The 24,223-nt window shown below is 50.7% G+C and overlaps 10 protein-coding genes across 10 annotated transcripts; 5 read left to right on the plus strand and 5 right to left on the minus strand.

The window, feature by feature from the left end:
- Positions 1-604: 604 nt before the first annotated feature.
- N7443_005675 (uncharacterized protein) lies at positions 605-2,527 on the plus strand (the record flags this gene model as incomplete). The annotated part of the gene is made up of 6 exons (XM_056885731.1): positions 605-758; positions 814-870; positions 932-1,061; positions 1,118-1,316; positions 1,374-1,787; positions 1,850-2,527. The coding sequence occupies 6 exons, from the start codon at positions 605-607 to the stop codon at positions 2,525-2,527; spliced, it is 1,632 nt and encodes a 543-aa protein (XP_056741179.1).
- Positions 2,528-2,708: 181 nt separating this feature from the next.
- Positions 2,709-4,340, minus strand: N7443_005676 (tRNA-ribosyltransferase family protein; the record flags this gene model as incomplete). The annotated part of the gene is made up of 8 exons (XM_056885732.1): positions 2,709-2,901; positions 2,951-3,138; positions 3,194-3,271; positions 3,321-3,378; positions 3,425-3,745; positions 3,799-3,882; positions 3,940-4,190; positions 4,266-4,340. The coding sequence occupies 8 exons, from the start codon at positions 4,338-4,340 to the stop codon at positions 2,709-2,711; spliced, it is 1,248 nt and encodes a 415-aa protein (XP_056741180.1).
- Positions 4,341-5,323: 983 nt separating this feature from the next.
- On the plus strand, positions 5,324-7,131 carry N7443_005677 (uncharacterized protein; the record flags this gene model as incomplete). The annotated part of the gene is made up of 8 exons (XM_056885733.1): positions 5,324-5,359; positions 5,416-5,560; positions 5,621-5,696; positions 5,745-5,826; positions 5,872-6,378; positions 6,429-6,598; positions 6,657-6,741; positions 6,805-7,131. The coding sequence occupies 8 exons, from the start codon at positions 5,324-5,326 to the stop codon at positions 7,129-7,131; spliced, it is 1,428 nt and encodes a 475-aa protein (XP_056741181.1).
- A 4,153-nt stretch (positions 7,132-11,284) lies between these two features.
- On the minus strand, positions 11,285-11,839 carry N7443_005678 (uncharacterized protein; the record flags this gene model as incomplete). Its single annotated transcript, XM_056885734.1, has 3 exons — positions 11,285-11,505; positions 11,660-11,719; positions 11,773-11,839. 3 exons carry the CDS (start codon positions 11,837-11,839, stop codon positions 11,285-11,287), a joined length of 348 nt encoding a protein of 115 aa, XP_056741182.1.
- A 2,509-nt stretch (positions 11,840-14,348) lies between these two features.
- N7443_005679 (uncharacterized protein) lies at positions 14,349-15,715 on the minus strand (the record flags this gene model as incomplete). The annotated part of the gene is made up of 2 exons (XM_056885735.1): positions 14,349-14,532; positions 14,673-15,715. The coding sequence occupies 2 exons, from the start codon at positions 15,713-15,715 to the stop codon at positions 14,349-14,351; spliced, it is 1,227 nt and encodes a 408-aa protein (XP_056741183.1).
- Positions 15,716-16,397: 682 nt separating this feature from the next.
- N7443_005680 (uncharacterized protein) lies at positions 16,398-16,808 on the minus strand (the record flags this gene model as incomplete). The annotated part of the gene is made up of 1 exon (XM_056885736.1): positions 16,398-16,808. The coding sequence occupies one exon, from the start codon at positions 16,806-16,808 to the stop codon at positions 16,398-16,400; it is 411 nt and encodes a 136-aa protein (XP_056741184.1).
- Positions 16,809-17,488: 680 nt separating this feature from the next.
- Positions 17,489-18,695, minus strand: N7443_005681 (uncharacterized protein; the record flags this gene model as incomplete). The annotated part of the gene is made up of 3 exons (XM_056885737.1): positions 17,489-17,699; positions 17,752-18,253; positions 18,320-18,695. 3 exons carry the CDS (start codon positions 18,693-18,695, stop codon positions 17,489-17,491), a joined length of 1,089 nt encoding a protein of 362 aa, XP_056741185.1.
- A 659-nt stretch (positions 18,696-19,354) lies between these two features.
- lap1 (putative aminopeptidase) lies at positions 19,355-20,643 on the plus strand (the record flags this gene model as incomplete). The annotated part of the gene is made up of 3 exons (XM_056885738.1): positions 19,355-19,537; positions 19,603-20,349; positions 20,410-20,643. 3 exons carry the CDS (start codon positions 19,355-19,357, stop codon positions 20,641-20,643), a joined length of 1,164 nt encoding a protein of 387 aa, XP_056741186.1.
- Positions 20,644-21,384: 741 nt separating this feature from the next.
- Positions 21,385-22,443, plus strand: N7443_005683 (inositol monophosphatase family protein; the record flags this gene model as incomplete). The annotated part of the gene is made up of 1 exon (XM_056885739.1): positions 21,385-22,443. One exon carries the CDS (start codon positions 21,385-21,387, stop codon positions 22,441-22,443), a length of 1,059 nt encoding a protein of 352 aa, XP_056741187.1.
- A 748-nt stretch (positions 22,444-23,191) lies between these two features.
- N7443_005684 (DUF1774 domain-containing protein) lies at positions 23,192-24,184 on the plus strand (the record flags this gene model as incomplete). Its single annotated transcript, XM_056885740.1, has 3 exons — positions 23,192-23,415; positions 23,490-23,929; positions 23,988-24,184. 3 exons carry the CDS (start codon positions 23,192-23,194, stop codon positions 24,182-24,184), a joined length of 861 nt encoding a protein of 286 aa, XP_056741188.1.
- Positions 24,185-24,223: the final 39 nt, after the last annotated feature.

Genomic DNA, 24,223 nt, shown 5'->3' on the forward strand with positions numbered 1-24,223 from the left:
AAGCTTTGATTCTAGTTTCAACTGTTAATCTATCGTCTACACAGATCCTCCTTTAGGTACGGGGTTCTTTTTCTTCCTTTCAGATGAGCATCAGAATTCTTATTCTTCAAAATTACTATACCACAATCCCAATACCCTGGGCAACTTCCAGTGGGCCCGGCGGGCACCCCATTTCCCGTCCCCACTCGGCAGACAAAACACAAAGTCCAACCCATCCCAACGCCACAGTCATGAACCGAATCCGGGGAAGCGGGGAAGCTTTGAGGGTCAACTTTCACTGGACTAGATTAGAGACTAAAACCTAGCCCACATGGATCGGGTAATATTGACAATAGCAAGCCGCGCCATCGTCAGTCAGCCCTCGGAGGGTTCTTGGTATCCAATACGCAAGATGCGGGGTGGCAGAGGCCAGTGGACCCGACACAGAAACCCTCATATCTGAAGTCACGGCCTACTGGGCTTATTAAAGGAATGGGTCCTTGGTGAACTCTGGAAATGAGTACCTGGCTGCCCATCCACTCTTCACTTTGTAATTGGGCTCCATCCCCCAAACCAAGAGCAGCACAATCCGTGATTAAGTGTTGTTACTCTTCTCATTGACACGATGAAGCCTGAAAAGGCCTCCGGTCAGCATATTGAGGTGGTGGATGATGGTTCGTCTGAAGGGCAGGAACCAGATGGGGTCAAGGTGATGGGGACTGTGAAATTAACTGAAGGCTCGATCGTCTACATCCCCACCCCGACTGCAGATCCACGAGGTACATTGAAGAAGAAATATGCTTGGAGTCGTAGGCAATGCTAATCGACTATTAGACCCCCTGAACATGTCTCTTTGGCAAAAGACAGTTATTCTTATTGTGATATCCACATGTGAGTCAGAAATATTGCGAGCAACATTTGATTCTATATGATCCTAATTAATATGGTGAAGTTTCAACCGTGGGCATGTCTCTCGTCTCTGGATTTGGAGGGTTGTTGGGCTTCTACATCCCTGAATATGCCGCCGCAGGCAAGGGCTACGCGGCGATTTCGCAATTGATGACATACCCGACTCTTTTCATGTATTTTTCCTGAATATCTTGGGTATTTGGGGGGTCGCAGCCACTAATGGGAATAGGGGAATTGGTAATCTAATAGGAATGCCCCTTGCCATAGCAATTGGTCGCCGTGTCGTTCTCTTGGGCTTCACTGTGCTTCTGATATTTGGAGCTGTCCTATGTGCTACCGCAAAATCATATGAGTGGCATCTCGCATCTCGGATGGTTTTGGGGCTTTGTGCAGGGCAAAGCGAGGCCCTCGTTCCGATGATCACCCAGGTATGTCTTCCTCTATCATTATGGAATCACCTCGAAGGTTCATTCATCCTTTATTAGGAAATATTCTTCCTACATGAAAGAAGCAAGTGCCTCATGATTCAACAAGCAATTCAAGTTATGTTGACTACAATCTATGTTCTTTTCGCCAGTCCAATCGCTGCGGCTATTACGCCGCAGGGCTGGTACGGCCTAGGGGCAGGGTTAGCCGCACTTCAATTCTTCTTTGCCTTTTTCTTTTTCCCCGAAACGAAGTATGACCGGGATCTCAGCGCATACCAAGAATCGGTATCCGACGATAATAACTCTAGCCTCGGTGACATTGAGACAAATGAACCCACGAAGCCAACAGTCATGGTATGCAAAGAGAAGCCACCCCTTGACTATGTTCACTACGAGGCCCGGACCTGGAAATCAGACATGCGTCTCTGGATCGGCAACCCGGAATGGTACAAGGCCGTTGATGTCCTGAATGTACGAACCACCTATTTCATTCCCAAAGTCCTCGCCTCTCCAACTAATTACATACTAATCAGCAAACTTTTCAACTCGTCTTGTTCCCAAACGTCTTCTGGGCCCTCTGTCTAAACGGTCTAACAATCGGTGTCAACATCGCCATCGGAACAACCTACAGCACAATTATCACAGGCGCTCCCTACAACTGGCCAGACTCAAGCGCCAGCTACGTTAACTGCGGCCAAATAGTCGTTGCGCTCGTCGCACTCCCTATCCTAGGAGCAGGCTCTGATAAGCTTATCCGCTGGAGAGCTCGGCGTAACGATGGCATGCATGAGCCGGAGACGCGCATTCTTCCGCTGATATTTCCCATCATCGTTGGAACCTTCACAGCTGTGCTTTACGGACAAGGAGCAACTCATCCGGAGAAGTATCACTGGTTCATTTATGTCTGGACAGTGGCTGCATACTACTTCTGCTTCGTTGGCGCTAATATTGTCGCGATCACATATCTACTTGATAGTTATCCGGCAAGGGCGGGTCCCTTATTAGTGATTATTTGTGCATTTAGGGGTTTCATCTCGTTTGGTACGAGCTATGGGACTACTGCGTTTGTGGATAATAATGGTTATGATGGGGCTTTTGGAACCTTCGGGGCTCTGACTGCTGTGCTGGGGTTGCTTGGTGTGCCGGTTTATTTCTGGGGAAAGAATATTCGGCAGTTTACGGGGAGGTTTGCTAAGAGCAAGACCGATTGAAGTTCGCTAGATTGATTCTGGCACATTGACTTCTCATGGGATTGTCCTTTAACTATATGCGTTTCGATCATTTATGCCAACACCAATCTAATGCATGCGCTTATTTGGAACAATAATGCAAAGTATCATCGCGTGTTCAGAACTTGTATCCTTTCAATTCGCTGTTTGATGCAGTACTGACTTATTCATCAGCCAGTAGATCCATGCCAACACCACGCAACGCGCCCACGGCCCACTCAGGGTATTTTGATTTATCGCCTTGGTAGATGTTAGAGAAGAATTGGCGGATGAGGGCTGGGTATCGGTCCTCCATGATTGCCTGTCGGACATTTTTCATCAAGTTCAAGAGGTAGTGCACATTATGGATTGTAAGCCTAGCGACTGTTAGCGAGAAAATTGTGATAAGAAGAAGCGGGGCCTTACAGATGAGCACCGACGGTCTCCTTGGCCGTGATGTGGTAAATGAAGGCCCTAGTCACTCCGAGACCGCCCTCTTCTTTCGATCGGCAGCAGGTACAAGTACAGCCCTCCTCAATAGGACTGAAGTCGTCTGCAAATTGTCGGTTGCGCAATTTCAGGGTGCCGGAAGACACAATAGCATCGCCGAAACGCTGGGTCACATATCAGTATGAGTTATTAAATGTATTAAATATAATTCAGACTTACCGCTGTTCGTGTTGGCCACACGCAGTCAAACATATCAGCACCAAGAGCAACTGCTACAATGATATCTTCAGGGTATCCCTTGGAAATAATTAGTACAGATCAACAAGACCACAGGAGCTAAACATACCACGCCCATCACATATCTAGGCTTATGTTCAGGCAGAATATCAGTGCATGTATCCACCCTTAAACTGTCAGCGAGGCTTATTTTGGGGGCAAAGAACCACTTACACCTTGCAAAACTCCTCCTTGGCCTCGCCACCAGATAACCCACCAATGGCGATTCCAGGAGTATCTCGAGCCACCATTTCCTCACAGCATTGTTTCCTCAGCTCTAAATCAAGACCACCTTGAATAATGCAAAAGAGGTTCTGTCTCTCGGGATATTTGTGCTCATCGATACAACGGTCTAACCATCGCACAGAGCGCTCCATAGCCTCCTTGATACGGGCATGGTCAGGGGACGTAGTCGCAATCACATCATCCAATTGCATGATAATATCCGATCCAATGGAGTTCTGAAGAGAGATTGAGTGTTCGGGTGTAAGAAGCCTGTAAAGTAGCGATTAGATAAATTCCGTGCGACAAAGTGCGGGGCTCCATACATAGGCGACCCATCGTGGGGACTGAGGAACCGCACGCCTTCTTCAGTGACTTTGGCTAACTTGAGAAGAGATACCATTTGGAAACTGCATAAATGCCTTGGTTAGCTTGGTCATCGAGTTCGCGCACTAGGCAGATCATACCCTCCGCTGTCGGTCAAGAGATTCCGATCCCATCCTTGCAATTTATGCGCTCCACCAACTGCGTCGAGTACCTCCTGTCCCGGTTTCAAACCAAGGTGGTATGTGTTGTTCAAGCAAAGCATACAGCCTGTATCGCGCAGTTGGTCGTATGTCAGGCCTTTGAGGGCGGCTTGGGTCGCGACGGGCATGAAAATCGGCAAAGGGACGTCGCCATGGGGAAGTTTGAGGGTACTCGCACGTGCCTTAGTGGTCTAAAAGGAATGCAATGTTCATGTCAGCATGGAAACTGTCTTTTTTCCTAATCTGGAGGGGCAGAGAAAGCGTACCGAACATTTCGCGTGACGGTCGAAAGTCAATGCGGAGGGCATGGCCTTCCGGGCAGGCTCCGCAGTGGTGGACATTTTGGCGAGCGAAGACAGCGTATTTAGCTTTCTAGGACAAAGTCTGGCTAACGAGCGATGGCATTGCATGGAGAAACTCGAGGCGTCGTGGAGGCAGCGTTTGCGATGCGATCAGGCACAATCTACCGATAAGGATGTTTGTGTGGTTTGCACTGCTCCATGCTTGAGGCTATCTTGTGCATTACCCTCAACTTGTTCATTTTCAGCATAATTTGCGTGTTAGACAATTTCAGTATGAGTTTTCCGGAACTGACTATGCTTTGATATAGTATTGCGCCCTTTCATCGCTTTTTGCAAGGGGTAAATCCATTTCATCACATTGTCCGCCGCCCTCACGCCGCCCCAGGACACAGTTGCTTGAGTAGTAACACACTCATAATTGTATGAATCTCTTACCGAATACTTCAAATTGATCTAAAATGAGGCATTGAACCCATTTTGGACCCGGCGGGCCCGAATGTCCACAAAAATGAATCTGTAAAAGGCTTCTGAGCAAATGGAGAACGCCTGCCCTCAAGAAGAATGCAGCCTGGCTTGTCTCTGCACTTGAGAGAGACTCGAATCTTCTATGGTCAAACAACTAGACTTTTACTCCAACAACCTCTAAAAACAAGGCTATAACCGAGCTATAGCGGTTATGTCTCCGGACAAGATCCCCCCACCCCCGCTAGGTATTCAGCGTACTGCTGAACAGGCCTTGATGATCAGATTTACCAGGAAGAATAATACTCAAAAGCTGCAGCTAGCCTACTATCAAAGCCCCCCTGTGTCTTTTTATCACGGACAAAAACCAAACTACAGAGCGCTGAAAAATCGGTGACCCCCAGATCGGAGAACCGCCGAGCTGGCCAGTGCGGGCTAAAAGGCGGGGGACACCATTCCCCGGCCACAGCTCCACGCCAAGACACCACAAAAGCAAACAAAAGGGGGTTGTTCCAATTCCCAGCCTACATTGTGCGATCACCGATCATCTCGCCTGAATCATGGCCGAAAAGCTCGCGCAGGACGTGGAACGTGCTGTAAGGACCCATTTTCGCCCTACGTGTCTATACATACTAAATTAGGGTTCGGAAAGTATCCCGATACCGGGAGCGAGGCCAGTGGCTTGAATGGCGCTCTTGCGGAGAGGGAGAGGGCCTTGGTTTGGAAGCAGGATTTGAGAATTGTGCCGCTTTGTGCGGGCATTTATCTGCTGTGTTATTTGGATCGGTCGAATATTGGTACATCTCATCCTGAGGTACCTTACTTTATGAGAACCGAGGGAGACTGATTGGAGATAGGAAATGCCAAGATTCTCAATGAAGATACGAATAATGATTTGCTCTCGGAGACGAATATGACTTCGTATCAGTTTACGTGAGTCGCGCCCCATTCACCATGACCCGGTGAAACTAACAATGTCAGGATCGCACTGATGGTATTCCTGATCGCCTACGCGCTATTCGAAGTCCCATCCAACTACTTTCTCAAGAAGCTCAGACCAAGCGTAAGACCAATTCCCCCATATATGCAACAACACTAACTCATGCAGCGTTGGATTGCCTTTCTAATGCTCTCTTGGGGTGCAACAACAATGGGCCTTGGGGGCGTCCACAACGCCGCCCAAGTAACAGGCCTCCGCTTCCTTCTTGGTGTAATGGAAGCAGGTCTGTTCCCCGGTTTTGTCTACTACCTAACATTCTGGTACCGCAATTCCGAGCGCTCGATGCGCGTCGCGCTGATTCTAGCCTCTGCGACATTAGCGGGTGCATTTGGCGGAGCTATTGCTTACGGCGTTGGGCATATGAATGGTGCTCATGGACTTTCGGCATGGAGGTGGCTATTCATTATAGAGGGTGCGCCGTCTTGCGCATCGTCGGTGCTGGTTTGGTTCTTTTTGCCTGATTATCCAGAGTCGGCACACTGGTTGACTAATGAGGAGAAGGAGCTTGCAGCGGAGAGGTTGAAGCTTGAGGGATCTAAGGGGTCGGCGAGTGCGATGTCTTGGGAGGATGCGAAGGGCGTTTTGATGGATTGGAGGCTGTATGCTCATTATGCTGTATGTTGGGTCTCTGGGAGAATTGGATTCAAGAACTCACGATAGAACAGGTTTATTTTGGCATTTCAACGCCATTCTCGAGCCTTTCTCTCTTCACACCGGCTATCACGTCAGGATTGGGATATTCTAATCTCCGTGCCCAGCTGATGACTGTGCCTCCGTATGCAGTGGCTTATGTCGTGACTGTGGCCGTGGCATGGTCCGCAGACTACTTCAATAGGTAAGTCTTACAATCTGAGTCTCTCTGCTTCCAAGCTAGCCAAGCTAACACCCACCAGCCGTGGACTCCACTCCGCTATCTTCTCATTCATCGGCGCTATGGGCTTTCTAGCATCTGCAGTCCTCCCAGCTGAGGCCTATCTTGTAAGCGACCCACATCAATAGTCCATCAATTTGAGACCCTTGGCTAACCCATCCCAATTCCAGTCCCGCTATGGCTGTCTCATTGTGGCAGCCAGCGGAGCCTTCGCTTGTATCCCCCCACTCCTCGGTTGGCTATCTTCGAATCTGCAATCTACTGCCGGAGCGGGCCTAGCTATTGCATTGAACGTGTCATTCGGCGCACCCGGTCAGATTGTCGGTGTGTGGATTTACAAGAGCGATGAGGCAAAGAAAGGATACCCAACCGGCCATTGGACTAACGCAGCATTGCTTCTTTTCGTGACGGCAGGATGTCTACTGTTGCGACTGTATTACGGATGGAGAAATAGTCGGGGAAATGTTGATGGGAGCGGAAAGAGATTTGCGTATTAGATAACTCAGCTGTGGGAGGGTGGGGCTGGATATTGGATGTATAGAGCGCTATATTTGGGGAAGACTAGGGCTTGTGGGACGTGGGTACTTGTGCATAAGAAGATAATTTACTCCACAGTGATATGAAAGTGATGAGTCAATCCGGATGAACGGATAGACCTTTATCACATAAGCCCAAAATCATACAGTGCTTCCGGAAATCGGTGTCACCACCTAGACTCTTCGATTCTTCTCGAACCCTAATTGCCAAGACAAAATATACTATGTTTAGAGTTTCCCCGGAGTATAAATACTCCTGTATCAATGTATATACAGTACTACCCTTTTATTATATGACTCAGGTCACATAACTAAGTGGGCATGGTATAGTAGCCAGATTTAACAGACTCTTTATCTCCCTGTCGCTCTTCCCTTCTGTACGCCTGCTCACACGCTATTCTTCGCACATTTAATATTGTCCAAAGACAAACCACATGGCATGACTACAATGTTCCGCGCATCAAATCTCTGTCCCATGCGTGAGATGGTACAGTCGAGATCCAGTCCTTCGCGTCTCGGATGATCAAAGAAGCTGAATGCAGCAAGCTTGTGATCACCAACATTTGCAGAAGTCGTGGCAATCTAGAAGCGTCTACTTCCCCCAAACTCGAAAAGGCCGAAAACTAACCTTGACACCACTCGTGACTGAAGCCTTTTGGGACCATCTATCTGAGAAGCCTCCTTCCTTTTTGGCGTATGGCCCAATGGCGTCGGACAGCCCAGTCAGCTAAACATCCAACAGCAGACAGTCCTCATATTCCTCTCGGGGTCGAATCTCCAGCTGCGCAACGGGCTCAACGCTCGTATAAACACCAAACTGCACAGGTCTCGAGCAGTAACTATCCTTCAGCCGAACATCATACTTGAGCAGAATGTGCGCTACGCATAACTTTTAACTCGTTGCTAGCAAAGAAGCGGCCGGGGGATATGTGTCTACCACCTCCGAAGACATTGTGTTCCCTGCTCGATTGCACCAACCGGCTGGCCTTGTCTCTCGCTTGACGTCGCTTCGAAAATCTGTACCCGTCATACAATTCAGGGTCGTCATAAACTTCTGGGCTCCACATATCTCTTGAGTCGACCATGATCAAGATCCCTTGGGTATTCGCCATCTGGAAGGGCAGTCTTGCAAATAACTTTACGCTCTAACCCCGGTGTAATTCAACGGTGAAATCATCTCGAAATGTTACGGGTCTTTTAACTTACCCTATAACAGGAATCTGCCTCTGTGACTCTTTCAATACGTAGTGAAGAAATTCCATCTTTGCTAGCACGGCTAGTCCAAGTCCATGATCCGATAATGACTGCCTGATTTCCTGCCTGAGTGGCTCAACAAGCTCGGGGTTTTGAGCTATATCGATAAACACCTGCTTGAGGACCTGGTAGTTGTGAAAAGTGCCGCCATGGCCAACGCGAGCTGGATATCGCCTGCCGGGAGACTGTTTCTGGGATCGCTCTGAGTCCAGGCAACAGCATCATCGTATTGAGGCTCCTCCAGACCTTGATCTCGTGCAGCCCTTGCTTCTTTTTCCCTATTGCTGACTACATCGGGCATTGCTGTGCGAGTTCGTTGGACAAGAGCTCTACATGCCGAGGTATGTGGCAAGTAGAGTAATCGGCAATGGATTCGCACGCCATGCGGGAACCGTCGATATGCTTCTCCAAAATAGATTACGGCCATTACCATAACAGTTTTGTCTAATTACAAAGTGAAGAACTAAAATAGAGAGTTCTCGTTTATTCTTTGGAAATTAAGTTGTAAAAGTGTGGGGGTATAACTGGTCTACTGTAAAATAAGAAATTTGGGTATAGTGGGACGTTGGGTACCAAGGTAGCAGCCGCCCACGTAAAACAAGTAAGAAACACAGGCCTACCTTACGCAATAATCCGGTATTTTGCTTTACAAGACCCAGATGCCTATTGAATCATTTGACTACGTAATGATATTATAGCGTTCTTGGAACTAGGGGTTGAGAAATAATCGAAGAGAGTAGGTGGTGACACCACTTTTCGCAAGTATTGTAGACGATATTAGCATACAATGTACCATTTAGCATCCCGCACCCCCCACCATAGCAGTATTCGAAGCGACAAGAGCGGTGTTGCGTCTCCGCTTTTTCTTCTGCTTCGCTCTTTTTCATACTCTTTCTGATACCTGTCGCGGTCGCGAAGGTAGCGATCATAGTCGTTGCCATATTGGACTGGGCGTGCAGCAGGATATTTGTCGTCATCTGAGGAGCGAAAGCACATGATGAGTGTTCAATACGGCTTGAAGATTGTAGATGATTGTTTCGGTATCGTGGTGTCCCGGTGACTAACGGCAAGACAGAGACTGGATTGGATGGTATCACAAAGCAATATATTAGGATCAGCTTCCGGGAAGATTGGAATCGAAGGGCCTTTTTGAGGGGAAGATAAAGTGGCTGTGCAAATTAGTGGAGGCAGCAAATACGTCAGGCACGTGGTCGCTATTTACAAAGATCCAAGAATTGAAAGATTGAGTCGGCTCTCAGGCAACATTAGCTTCGGTACGCCCTGCACAGCCTCTAGGCTGAGTATGATGGCAGAGGTCAGTACCAGTTAAAGGCCGGGTGCGGCTCAATGCGGTAGGCTTGTGGATCAACTCAAACGATATGCTGTCTAGTGCCAGGCTGCCGAATTGAACCCCATTATATAGACTTTAGGCATTGCCCGGCTGATATCCAAAATATTGGGCTTGGTGTGGGGATCCAGTGTCTGAAAATAACTTTATGAAGGACGGTTGCCTGATGACATCTTCCTCTTTAGCCTAAGGTTGACTATTGCATTACGCATGGGGCTTTTCTTCTCAAGAATCCTCTCTTTAATAGTTTCAGAAAAGTTTCGAGACGAGACGAGGGACTAGAAGCTCCAAGCGTATTTTCTTTTCTACAAACGTCGTTCACGCCGCAAAACAAACTCTCTGAGAAGGTATCTGTCCAATTGCATACACATGGCGAGGTAGCACAAAGCAAAACCTTATGCAAAGCCCCATTGCAACAAGATCACCCTCGTAGAATGAACATCAATATGATAGTATGAGTAACACTGTTTGAAAAGTACTGTCGATAATCTTGTAGACAAAAGAAAAGGTAATCAGAGCCATAATCGTAAACCAGGTCCCGTCCAAACCCAACGCACCAGACCAGTCCAAGTCCCGTCCAGTCCCGCCCTCATTGAAGCAAAGAAAAATAATAACATCAGCCCAAAAGGAAACTCCCGACACCCCGCAAACGTGTGAACTGATCAAGAAGTTAAAATTAAACAAATCCAAGCTCGAGAATTGAAATCTCCGAAACTCCCATTCACCGCCTTGGATTCAGCGGACAACCGGCTTCCCATAAGTGGTACAGGTACAGGCACAGGTATAGGACAAACAAGGGTAGGTAGTGCCAGAGGGCCAGGATGAGAGTTTTGGCCTGGTCGGGTGGCTTGACGGGAAGAGCCCCACAGACCTCGGGACTCTCCACTGTTCCCAGCAAAAACCACGGAACGCGGGAACCCAAATGACAGCTGTCATGGACCCTAGGTAAACAACCCACGAGCCCATTAGACTTCCCCTAAATCCTGAGCATCTCTCCCGTCTATCACGTATATCTCTATCGAGAATTGGAAAATCCGTTCCGTTCCTGCGCTATTGGCTGCTGGCATGGACCGTCGAGTGGGTATCACGACTCAAGTCGCACAGCCAAGACTGGGTGCAAGGATAGTGACTCGCCACGACGAGAACAGCATGCTAATCTCAGCTCTGAACACAACCATCTTCACACTCTCAATTCCAGCTAGAATTGTGACGTGTAGCGTGACCAAGCCGTATCGGGGGATCGGAAGTCATATTCGAGCTGCATCGTTTCGAAGCGGGGGGTCGCGGTGAATATTTTTCGTCCCTGCCATACACCAGCGAGGGAACAGGGAACCTAGAATTTGGAATCTGCGCGTTGCTGTGGGACCCGCACAGGGCGTGCGCTTGCAGGAGAGCGAGGAAAAAAACGAGAAAAAAGGGTAGACGCACACAACGACGAAAAAAAAGGGGAAAAAAAAAGATTTTGGAGATAGCCACCCAACAAAGGAAAAAGCAAGAGTCGCAATATGAGTTTCAGACGCCTCCAGTGCCTCGGCCGTAGGTGCTCTGGGTTGGTTGAGTCGGGATTATCCCTGGCCAAGTGGTCGAGGAAGAAGGACGATGGCTTAGCGCCCCCAAAGCGACTTCGGCTGCGTCTTCTTTGGCATTGTTGATAAATTGACCGTCGTACCAGTAGCGAGCGGAGAAGCTTTGGCCCTGGACGATGACGGTGCTGGACCAGGCAGTACGACCTCCTGTGGGTAATCAGCTGTCAAGCTCAAGCTCAAGCTCGGGAGTAAAAGTCGGTGTACACTCTTGCCAGAGCTTGCTCCACTGCAATGCCGAGACACGCAAGGAAGCTTCGACGGGGAATATGGGAGAGTGACGGGAAGGAAAACGGGGAGGTACCTCGCCGATCGGACACAATGCTGAAGGTAGGGGCGGCTATCTTGACCATATTGCAGTGGTCTTGGATGATGTTAGATGTCTTCAATTGTAATCAAATGTGTTCAATTGCTGACCACCGAGCTTATCCTGCCAGCTTTTTCGGGTAGCGCTGCTCCCTTGGGGACTGGTTGGCTGGGACATTGTCAAAGGGTTGAGCTATCGAGCTATAAAAAACCTCAATTGGGGATCGTAGTAGAAAAAGTAAGAAGTAAAGAAAAGTCCAAGTCGGGGAGGGGGGAAAGGAAAAAAGCTTCGGGAAAAAGGAAGTAGATATAATCGAGATCTCAATGGGTCTCCTCTTGCGTGACCTTTCAGGAGGTATGGGGAGCGGGGAGGATCATATAAACGGCTCCAGAATCATTCTAAAAGGGACCGTTCTCGGGTCCCTTCATTTTTTTTTTTCGATTTTCGATTTTTAATTTTGATTTTCGATTTTCCCCAATTTAATTAAAAAAAATTCCCCTCCAACAAACAAACGGAGCCTAACCGTCAAACCTAACGAAAACCGGGCTTATGCATCATGCGTCGGCGTGGGTACCAACCAAAATCCCCTCTTCACCCCTCCCTCTCTTCTTATCCACCAGTCAAAGACGCGATGCGGGAGGGACATGCGGATCATTCTCTGAGGCTGCAAGCTGGAACGGCCCGGCGCACGCCGACCAGACCAACTATCCTTGAAGAAACGCTAAGTAAGGGGAGACAGGGTTCCCACCTCCATTGACCGTGAGGTAAGGTTCTCCCCCACTTAAAAAATTCGAGGCGAGAGAGAGAAGGGCCCAGAACAGGACGGGGATTAGGAATTGGGGAACAACTCAGAGAATCTCACGTTGATATTCGATGCCCCGTCCCTGCCTCATCTGCCAGGTATGTCCCGAGCCGGCGGAACGGCTTGCAGAACAGCCTCAGCTGTATGAATTACATTGCGTGGTGGCGGTCGATCTCTGCCCAACGGTGGAGGTGAGGCCATAGCTTGGTGTTGTGCATAAATGGCGCCCAAAGTACCTCTTTTCTAATCCGGGTGCACTTTCTTGTGCATCCTTAGGTACATGGGGGTTGGGCCGTATTCTAGAAACTGCTTGCCAGCGCATCACCCACTGTGATGAGATCATTCAATGAGGCAAAGTGGTTACTGGGGTTTGGTTCGAAAGTCGAGTAGTGCCGCGACTGGGCCACCGGGCCGCCCTGCATGATCCTTGGATGAACAGCAGTTGCTAGCCGAGGCCAGAGCTCAACGTCATCCAGACCGAAGCCGGACGCGAAACAAATCCTGCAACTTTAAGAATCAGACTTAGATCCAAATTATGACATGCAAATGGTATTCTGCCGGGTGGAATCCAAATCCTGGGACGAGTGGTTCTCTAACCGCCTGCATCAACAACCTCCTACCCAGACTCCCCAGTTCCACTTGGAAGAGACGGGTGAGATTCCAGTGACTGGCGGATTGGGCATACTTGCAGCCCTGTAGCTTCACTTCAACCATGGAACGGTTCCCTTAATGCAATGCGCAATGCGGCTCGGATCTCGACTCGTGGCAAGCCGTTGCAAGGAGAGTGTACAAGTGTGGGCAAACTCAAGAATAAAGATAATAATAACTCAGGCAGCAAATTCCGCTCAGGGTCTTGGGCGCGATTGATCAAAAAAAGATTCATCCACAGCCAATCGATCGGCACTCTAGTACGCTGCACATGTATATACTAACTAGTTAGCTTCTAGCAATCTATAGCGTGCTCCGGGCTAAGCGGACTCGTATCTTGACCGGAGGTAACGTACGTCGCATGAAGCGTGAATATGTAGAAGCAGGTGCTTTTTCTTCACTGGCGCACAAGCGGGGATCGACCTACCGTGGTAGAACCAGTCGCATTCGCGTATTACCCCACCGAGTCATGTCTGTGTGTACATTGTCCTGCCATGGAGTTGTCAAAAAAAGAAAATTGCCAAGGTGAAGCGGTGGTCAGGCTCGACTTCAGCTCTGGGTCTACGAGATATGCACCGCCAGCAGAGCAGCGCAGAGTCGCATGAATGCGCTGCGCAGAATCCTTCAGCGTCCCATCTATACCCCTCCCATGTGAGCCCACGAACCCATGAGCCCATGAACCTATCTAGACCGACAGAAACACCGAAAAGTGCTATCCTTGAAACCTTGAGAAGTGCGAAGAAAAAGCAAGCCTGCATTGCTCGTGCTTGAACTGTTAACAGAACTGTCGATAGCCACCAGATGCGTCCTGAGTGGTTCATGCTAGATAAAAATAAGAAAAAGAAAAGATAAAACAGATTGAAGTAGACGCCAACCCCTAGGAAACCCCGAGCATCCGGAAGTCCATGTCCAATAGATAACGCGAATCTCTCTCAATCAGGTCTTGAGACCTCAATGCAAGCCCCATCCCCCCACAAGCAAAACCAGCAACACAGACGACCACACAAATCACCAGGACCAAGAGAAGCGAAGAAGCGAAATGGCGAAAGCAGCCCACAGCTTAGTGGAGCAAAAAAAAAAAAAAGAAATCATTGTAAAAAAGAAATCATTGGCAGATCGTTCAGTTCATCAATCATGCGAACCATGGCTCAATTCTAATCTAGCCAGCACATCACCCCTCTCCGAGCCGGAGCCGAAGATTACATGCATCAGATCAGCGCATAGCTCCACAGGAACTTACGCGGATCCTCTGCGCTGCATTACCTCGCCGATCAGACGACGTGGGCCCAAGCGCGCCGTCTCAAGTCCCTTTGAGATAGAGGAACGTGCGGGGGAGATCCATGGAACGCGACGGGCGCCATGCCAGCGTCGACGAATATAATCGTCCACGAGAGACACTAGCCCCGTTGCGACGATTACGCTAGACCATGTTAGTGGGACCGTTGTTTCGCTTCGCGACCACCGTACAAGCACGAATGAAAATTCAAGTGCAACATAGTACAAATATAGAGATACAAATAGGAATAGATGGGGTTCAATTCGGTTGGGTCTTAGACTTACTCGGCAACGTCGGGCATCCGCTCGTACACGGAGGTATCATTGATCCACATTGAGCACGGTGGGACCCAGCCACCTTTACTCTCTTCCTCGACTGCTTCGAGTGGGGTGAGGATTTCAGGAACTAGGTGGGCGATTGTGCGGGATGTGCGGGTGTCGATTAGGTAGTATGAGACTTCGCGAAGATCGCCTTCCTTGCGGAATTCGCGACGCCATTGATATTTCGTTGACCAGTATTCAAATTCGTATCGCTTTGCAGTTCCCGGGCCGCGACGTTTAAGTTCTACGTGAGCGTAATTGGAGAATTCGAGGAGGATTGAGTCGGATAGTTTTCTGTCGCTTTTGCATTCCTCTTCTTCGCAGGGTTCGGAGCTTGCTGAGCATGATGAGGTTTGGTGCTGGAGGGTTGGTTCGGTGGGGGCGTGGGGTGTTGAGATTGGGCGGAGACTGGCGAGAACACTACTCCATGAGCGGCGGAGGATGGGGCGGGGGTCGGTTGCACTTGGTGGAGAGATTTCTTTTCGGGAGGAGTGGAATACTTCTCGGCCTGAATCGCGGCAGTAGCGGCGGAGAGAGAACTTTCGGGAGAACAGGTCGTGCATGCGGAGGTGGAAGAGGGTTACGTCTTGTTGATAGCCGCCTCGACGGGGGACGACGGTGTCGACGCGTAGGTTCATGTTGCCGTCTATGGTGGCATCGTCGTGGCGAATCAGGAGACGTCTAGATGAGGGGAATAGGCCTGCGAATGAAGAGGGTGTGGTTGCGAGTGCATCTGTTGGGAATGTCTCCTGTCGCTCATTGACTTCATAGAGAGGCTCTTTGGGGGGATCGGCCAGGGATCGAGTGGTGGATGCATATGTTGAAACGGAGTCGCGCGGGCCATCATCCTCGAATTCTGGCCAGTCCTGCTGCTTTATTGTGCAGGTTGTATGAGCACTGATCACCGTGGGTGCAGTGCTTTTTGAATGCACCGAGGCATCAGTATCTGTTGAGCTGCAACTGCCACCGCTGCCAGCGCGGGCTTGGCATGACTTATAGGAGCCCATGATCACTGATCTACAGTGACAGGCAGTAAGGAGGTGAGTTGATTATAAGACGAGACCACGAGTCCGGCGTAATTATAAGAAAAAGGGAGTATTGAATGGAATCACTGTTCAAACAGGATGTAACTCGGTTCAAAATGTCGAGGGAAATTAAATTCCCATGACGTGCCGTGAACGAAGGGATAGTTATTCACGTAGAATGGTGTTCGGGAAGAATAGGCCGGGATGGAAGAATCATATGACGGCCACAGGGAGGACAGGGATCGGGGACTTTCGAGTTTGGAGCACACAATAAAGTAGTTCGTAGCTCGTAGCTCGTAGTTCGTGCTCCCTAGCTCGGATAATCCCAACCGGTAAATACCTCCCAAATCGAAGGACCAGAATCGAGTCAAGTCGAGATTCAGGCACAGCCAGGTCGTCGGGTATGAAAAATCCGGACTTCAGAGGGGGAGGGGAAAAAAGAGGGGCACTGGCACTCCCTATCTTAGAAAAAAAGAAAAGAAAATGGGGAAAACAACCAACACTGAAACTCGGTTCAGGGTTTAGAGTAAGAATGAGGCAAGGAATGCGCTCCTTTTGTTTTGGAGCAAGCCGACGATCATACACCTCACTCCCGCCTGAGTAAGATACCTTCCAAGGTTCTCTACCATAGCCCACTCACTCGCAGAAACCCTTCTTTTCCTCTTCACAGCCCCCCGTCGTACAGTTCTTCGGGCTGCAACCCAGCCCGCGAATCACCAGAGCCGGGCAGCACAACCCACGCCTCACGAACCGGGCTTCCCTCTAAGTCGTGCGATGACCGACTCCGTTTGGGCGAGAATATTCGTGAGCTTGTGTGTCGGGTCATCATTCGCTGCCATACCACCCCTCCAACCTCCGCGTGCCCCCACCTGCAGACTGATGAGTGGCCGGTCAGCGGGGATGTGCGCAGACCCGGTCTGGACACGAGGTGCTGGCGCAGGTAGTACTCTGACTTCTCTACTAGGCTCGCTGAGAAGGGCGAAATTGCTATGTCATTCAAGGGTAGGTCCGATCGCGCTTGGATACTTGGGATGTTGGGCTCGCGATGGAATGTAGAGACGTGCGGAGACGTCATGATGGGGAACGGTGGGGTTCGCGGTCCGAACCGGATCCGATCTTTTCAATTTGCGACTGCAGCTGCGTTTGCGCCCTATGGTTATGTATTGTAATCTTGCAATATAAGCAATAATGGGATCTCGATATTGATATTGATATGGATACTACTACCCATGAGGCTGAGAACCATAGTAAGATCCAATCCGACCACGCGGTTCTCAGGGTCGAACAGTGGGGGCCGTGGTATGACGAGGGGTCGGATCGGGATCTGATATTCCCCTTCTTTCGAGAAACATGACGACATGAGATCGTCGGTGCACAGACTAGAAGGAATGAAACTTGCTCGTCCTGATGCACCTCGGAGAAATACTCTACTTCATAAGGTTCTACGCAAGGTACGCTGATGCCAGTGTGAGTGCCACTTACGAGGTGGTGAAGAAGCGGTCTGCACAGTTCACTTGAACTGGACAGAATGCTCTCCAGGTCTGACTATCTTGATGTGCTCATGCTCGTGCTCGCGCTCTAATCGAGGACAACCGAGAAATCGAAATCGAAACATGTTCAATGAAGAATGATATACTGAAACCAACCACGCCGAAACTGGATCCCGCCAACATCGCACCATTAAGACTGAGCATCACCCGACAAAAAATTAAACGTCACGGGTCTATACTTACCAACATTGAAAGCGGGCAGTGTCTAAACCAGCGCATAAAGAGGCTGCGGGAGCTCATCGCCCGGCTTGATCAGCTCCTCGGCGCGACAAGCAGGATGAGTGATGAGACCGGCTCGGCTACCCGGTGCGGGTGGACGGAAGCCCACATAAGCTTCCCGTCGGGCAGGGTCGCCCACGGTAACAGACCAGGTGTGCAGGCCATAGTACGAGGCGATAGAGTGCACCAGCCAGCGACTGGGATCCCTGGTCAGCACAAGCAGTGATGGAAACCTCGAAGTAAACTTACCCAAATCCAGCGGAACGGTCCTCGACCAGGCTCTCAAATACCATCTTCTCGCCATCTCTCTCATGATGCAAGCTCATCTCTTCACGAAGCTGCTGAAGCTTCTGCTTCCGCTCCGGCGAGTCGTGCATCTGGCCATTTCGGCCGACAAAGACGATCTCGTCTTCCGAGTCGTCACTGCTCGACTCCGGTGCATCCTGTAGACCCTCACTTCGCAGGAAAAGCTGCTTCTCATTCCACTTGCGGATGAACAAACGGATCTCATCTTCCAGGTCCTGAAGCATACCGCGAGCAGCACGAGCATGCTTCAACTTCGTCCGCAGCTCCCTGGGCACACGGTGCTTATCAACGACGGTCTTGGGTGCGTGGTCGGCCATCTTGGAATAGTGAACGTCCCAAAGCGGAGCGAGATAGTATGGCATAGGATCGTGTCGGGGGTAAGTAGGCAAAATATCCCAGTCCTTGGAGGAAGGAGGTTCCGCCCACGGGTTATGTAGTAGACGGTCTTGTGATCATCATCAGCATTCAACTCATCCTCGTGACGGAGTCCCAAGGACTCGTTGGGCCATACCGTTCTCCCATCGTTGTCTCCGGCGACTTCCATCCTTTCCTTTCAGTACTGCCTCGCGGCTCTTCGAGCTATCCAGTTGGAGTGGCTCGCGACGCCGGAAACTGACGGTTGGAGGGCGCGTCTCGGCGCTGGCGATCTTGACGCGCGATGGAGTTACTGGGGGTTCATCGTCAAGGGGTATCGAGATGGGTACGCTTGCGCCTTGAAGACCGGAACGCGAGGGTCTCGATGGGGTTCCCTCGAGTCTTGACTCCGAAAGAGTCAGGTTCTCGAGCGAAGCCGAGGCTTGCTCCGTCCACGCGGAGATAGCCACGGCCTGCTGGGGGGACAGAGTCCCTGGTGCATTCTGGGGTCGTAGCTGAGGGTGAATAGCCATATTTCAACGATCTAGGTAAGGATGAGTAGGGGTATAAGGGTACAAGTATACAAGGTAAGGACGAGATGAAAGAGCAGATAACGAGATAAAGGCGCGCAATCGGACACGCCCATCTCCCCGAATCTCGCGCACGGGAGTTTATTGCTCCCCTGATTGGCGGAATGTGATGTATCCAGTCAAGGCCCTAACCCTACTTTCCCAACTAGGTCATATTGTCTCTTGGCAGGTGAGTCACACGTGATATTGCAGCCTAGCTGGCCAGGCAGCCAGTGACTCACGGGATCCGACGGCGATCCGAGGCTTAGACGAGTCATAGTTCGAGGCGGAGTTGCTGATGCTCCACTCTCTCCAAATCCCCCGCGCGAGTCATAACCGATACCCGTGAGTCCGTTTGAGTAAAACAGGTTCTAGTTGTACACAGGCAGAAAACTAGGGGCAGAGTGATAAGGCGAACAGGATAGGGTAAAACAGGCCGTTTCAGAGTGGACAGGCAAGGCATCTATTAATACCCTACTTTAGCGCGGGGTCCAAAAAGGGCTTGGCGACTGCTAAGGGCGCGTGATAACAAACCCTGCGGCTGCGGCTGTGAGCTCTCAGAACCTACAAAACCCGAGAGGCCTGCCCTCTCTCATTTTTATCCTATCTTTCCCGTTGTAATCATGAAGTTCCTCGCCCCCATTGCACTGGGAGCTGCTTCTGCCGCCTTCGCTGCGGTCCTCCCCCAGCAGGCCCCTCTGGTCCCCTCTATCGTCCAGAATGCCCAGACCACTAAGTGGCTGATCGAGCTGGCCCCGTACCAGACCCGCTGGGTGACCGAAGAAGAAAAGTGGGCATTGAAGTTGGTAAGTCGTCTCAACTATCGAAATGCGACCTTGTTGGTTGTCCCCGGCTAACAAGTTCCCCTCAGGACGGTGTCAACTTCATCGATGTCACCGATGAGTTCCAGTCCGGCGAATACGGTGCTCTCCACACCAAGCGTATCGTCCATTACCCCGGATCGATGCAGCATGAGGAAGCCATCGCGCCCTTGACTGAAGACCTATCCAAGTCCAACATGAGAAAGAACTTGGAACACTTCACATCCTTCCACACCCGGTACTACAAGTCCCAGACCGGTATCGACTCCGCCGAATGGCTGTACGGACAGGTCAGCGACGTAATCAACGACTCCGGTGCTAGCGACCACGGTGCCACTGTAGAGAAGTTCAGCCACCCCTGGGGCCAATTCAGCATCATCGCCCGCATTCCTGGACAGAGCAACAACACAGTCGTGTTGGGAGCCCACCAGGACAGCATCAACCTGTTCCTTCCTTCTTTCCTAGCTGCTCCGGGCGCGGACGATGACGGCAGTGGAACAGTCACAATCTTGGAGTCTCTCCGGGCCCTGCTGCGGTCCGAGGCTATCGCCAAGGGTCAGGCTGAGAACACGATCGAGTTCCACTGGTACTCCGCAGAGGAGGGCGGTCTGCTCGGCTCCCAGGCAATCTACGGAAAGTACAAGAAAGATCTCCGCGAAGTCAAGGCCATGCTTCAGCAGGACATGACCGGCTTCGTCCAGGGTACGCTGGATGCTGGACTTAAGGAGTCCGTCGGCGTGATCATCGACTACGTCGACCAGGGCCTAACCAACTTCATCAAGGAGGTCATCACCACCGTAAGTGTCCCCTGCCCCAGTCACTCATCTCCAACTGAACCCTCGGCTAACAACTCTCAGTACTGTGACGTCCCCTACGTCGAAACAAAGTGTGGCTACGCCTGCTCCGACCACGCCTCTGCCAGCCGCTTCGGCTACCCATCCGCCTTCGTCATCGAATCCCAGTTCGAGAACAGCGACAAGAAGATCCACACGACCGAGGACAAGATCGAGTACCTCAGCTTCGATCACATGCTGCAGCATGCGAAGATGAGTCTGGCGTTCGCCTACGAGCTTGCATTTGCTACTTTCTGATTTAACGTTGCTTTGGGTCGGCGTTAAGAGGTATACCTTGGGGTTTTCTAATGTAAAGACGGTAGACCACTGCATCAATGTTGGTCATTAGATACGACACGTCTGGGTAATACCCGCAATTGATTATGAGGTTATGTTTTGCGTTGATCTGTATTCCGTAGGCGTAGTCAAGATATCGCAGGGCGATTGATTACTTTAAAATGGGAACTGCGTAATGGAAAGGTTCAAGCGATCATGTAGATTGGTAGGCATCTCGATACCCATTGATGCGAATGTTCTGTATGCGATTGCATTCTCACTTGGGTCTTAGGTTGGTATTATGCAATTCAATCGTTCAGCTTATGCCCAAGCCCTAAAGTGTTCTAATAGCCTGTGATCCAGGGCCTTTTGTGTATTTGCGGGTTTGCGAGAACTTCCACTCTCCAGAACTTATTCGACCCAATTACCAACCTTGAAAATGTGAAAGGATTCTAGAACGAATTCCAATCATTATTCAAACCTTGATTAACTTGTAATCGATCTTTTCACCCCAGTGTTCCACTTTAAAACACTATGACGCTGTCCACGTGACCCCTCTCAGCTTGACCGATCGCCGGAAATATATCTAGGACGAATAGCCAGAGCAACCCACCATCCGCTCCATCACGCGGGGACAACCAATTCTCCTTCGCAATTACCCTCACCCTCATCCTCACCTCTTCCAACATTTGAATATAGGTGTACCACCCCTCGCCACACAAAATGACCACCCACGCCTACACCAAAGAGCTCCAGCTCGCCCGCCTCGCTGTGCAACGCGCCGCCCTCCTAACAAAACGCCTCCTCTCCGAAGTAGACAAAGGCTCCTTCGACAAAGTCGACGCAACGCCCGTAACAATTGCCGACTTTGCTGCGCAAGCCTCCATCATCGCCGCAATCCACCACACCTTCCCAACGGATCAAATTGTCGGCGAAGAAGACTCCACCGCTCTTCGCCAAGACTCGGTCCTCCTCGAGCGAACATGGGACCTGGCCCGGTCCGTGCATCTGGACGATGAAGCCAGTGAAGCGATGCTGTATACCCCATCCACGAAAGACGAGATGCTCACATTAATCGACCTGGGCGCGCAAGGAAATGCAGGCCGAAGTGGACGGACGTGGACTCTTGACCCGGTCGATGGGACGGCTACTTTTATGCGCGGGCAGCAGTATGCTGTTTGTTTAAGTCTGATTGTGGATGGGGAGCAGGTTGTTGGTGTTCTGGGGTGTCCGAATCTACTGAGCGACCGACGTGTTGCGGAGGAGTTGGTTGACAAGGATGGCTACGGACAGATGTTATCTGCGGTTGTTGGACATGGAGTGACGATCCAGCCGTTGGGCACGGGCAAGTTACTAGATGGGACGATGCTACCGGGCGTATCGCAGGTCGAGGACCCCAAAGAGGTGCGGTTCATCGATACGCAAGCTTCTGAGACGGCGAATCTGGAAGTTCATGGGAAGGCTGCGGCGCTTCTGGGTTGTGCGTGGCCGAATCCTGTGGATCTGTGGTCTGCGCAGATGCGATATGTGGCTATTGCGGTTGGGGCGTGTAATGCATTTGTCAAGGTGCCGTTGAAGGATAGTTATCGGTCGAAGATCTGGGATCATTCGGGAGGGATGCTTTTGGCGGCGGAGTTGGGGGTGAAGATTACAGATCTGGCGGGGAATGATGTTGATTGTGGTCTTGGTAGAACGTTGGCTGGATGTCATGGGATGGTTGTGGCGCCTGCTTCTATTCATGGGCAGGTCTTGGAGGCGGTTCGGGTTGCGAGGCAGTCTTGATTGGGGTTACGTACCTTTACTTTAGAACTACGCGGTCTGAGCATGACGCTGATACCCTTTGAATATTGCAATTTATGGTTTTTGAATGTGTCAAGTATATTGTAGGCTTTGGCCCCTTTGATCATACCCCGCGCTTCCAGGGTCGGACGCTTTGACGGGTTACGTGCTAGATGGATGTTTTGGTTCTAAAAAAAATAAAAGAGAGATTGGGATTTTCGAGCATTTGAACTGATCCATTCGCTTCCGTCTTTTTCTGATGCCAGAAAATTAACTACTAGCTACACCCAGGAACCGGGGTGTTCACAGAGCAGGGAATCCCCGCGCGGGACCGTGCACAGGATCGACGGCGCAGAAACCGCCATTGCAAGCGTCCCGAACTCAACTCTTGGGCGCCCTGGGACCGTAGCAAAGAATTCCAATACTCCCCCATTTCGATTTCCATCTCTGGTAGCTCACCGGAAAGTGGCGCTTTGCTAGGTCGCAAGAAGAAACTGGGCCCCTTATCGATAAGCAAGGTCCAGGTCCCCACCCGGTAAATCCAAGGCAGACCAAAATGACTGACATCACCGAAGTTGACCTCATCTGCAGATGGCGCCACCGGGGAAGTCGGATCTAACTGGTCGAAACCAGGTCATACGACACATGACTTTGAATGTTGGTTCGTGTTCCTATAAAACTATAAAGCGCGCATTCCCCGCTCTGCGGGTCGATCAGGCGCTGTCACTCTTGTTCAGTTCCAAGTCCCGCCATGGCGAGCTATAATCCCTTTGCCCGGCGTGAATCGCACCATGCGTCCGCCTTGAATACCTACCGCGTTCTAGTGCCCCTCACCTGGGTGCTTGTCGTGATTGTCGGCTTTTATTATTCGTTCCACTCGCCGGATGATACGAAGCATAGTAAGAAGATCTGGAAGCAGGCTCGGAAGCATAATACGCCTTTCAGTCAGAACACCACCGTGACTGGGGTTTACTGGTGAGTTCCTTGACATTGACCTGGGGGGTCGAGAATCAGGATTAGATGTGGAGCCACCGAACTAACCGTCCCAGGATCCTTCTCCTCCTCTCCCAGCTTAGCTATGTTTGGCATCTGTTCCACAAGGACACGGCTATCGTGGCAGCTGCCGCGAACGTCGCTACCCACTTCATCCTGAACAACTTGTTCATCGTGATCTGGATCCTGCTGTGGACTCGTAACTACTTCTGGTGGGCTGAGATCATTCTCATCGCCCACTTTATCAACCAGGCTGTTACCTACTGGCGACACCGTGGACTCCCTGCCTTCGTGCACCTGCCCGCCGTTGCGGGACCGTATGCTTGGACTCTGACTGCCCTATTCTGGAATGGTGCTGTCGCTGTGCACAGTCACAACCTGCCCGGTCGGATCGTGGCTAATATCTTCATCTGGGTGATTCTGTTCATTGGTTTGCAACACATTGTGCTGCGGAACGATTATATCTTGGGATATTGTTTGAGTTTCCTTACTCTTTGTAAGTCTCCAGGGCTGTCCCACACTTGAGGTCGCGGATGTGGCTAACACTCTTACAGCACTGGCTCTGAGGCAGCTCGCACTCAAGATCATCGCCCTTCAGTGGATCTTCGCCTTCACCATCTTCGGCATCTTCACTGCCGTCTCGCTGTACACCTCTACAGCCACGTACACCGGTCGCGACAGTCTGTTCCGCCGCGTGGCGCACCCCGAATCGAGTGATCGGGAGCGGGAGCCGCTGCTCAACGACGCGTAGGCAGCTGCAAGTGGGAAGTGGGGACTTCGGACCGAATCC

Source organism: Penicillium atrosanguineum (genome assembly GCF_028827265.1).
Source record: "Penicillium atrosanguineum strain IBT 20685 chromosome Unknown utg000004l_segment0_segment0, whole genome shotgun sequence".
In the NCBI taxonomy this organism is placed as follows: Eukaryota; Fungi; Ascomycota; class Eurotiomycetes; order Eurotiales; family Aspergillaceae; genus Penicillium; species Penicillium atrosanguineum.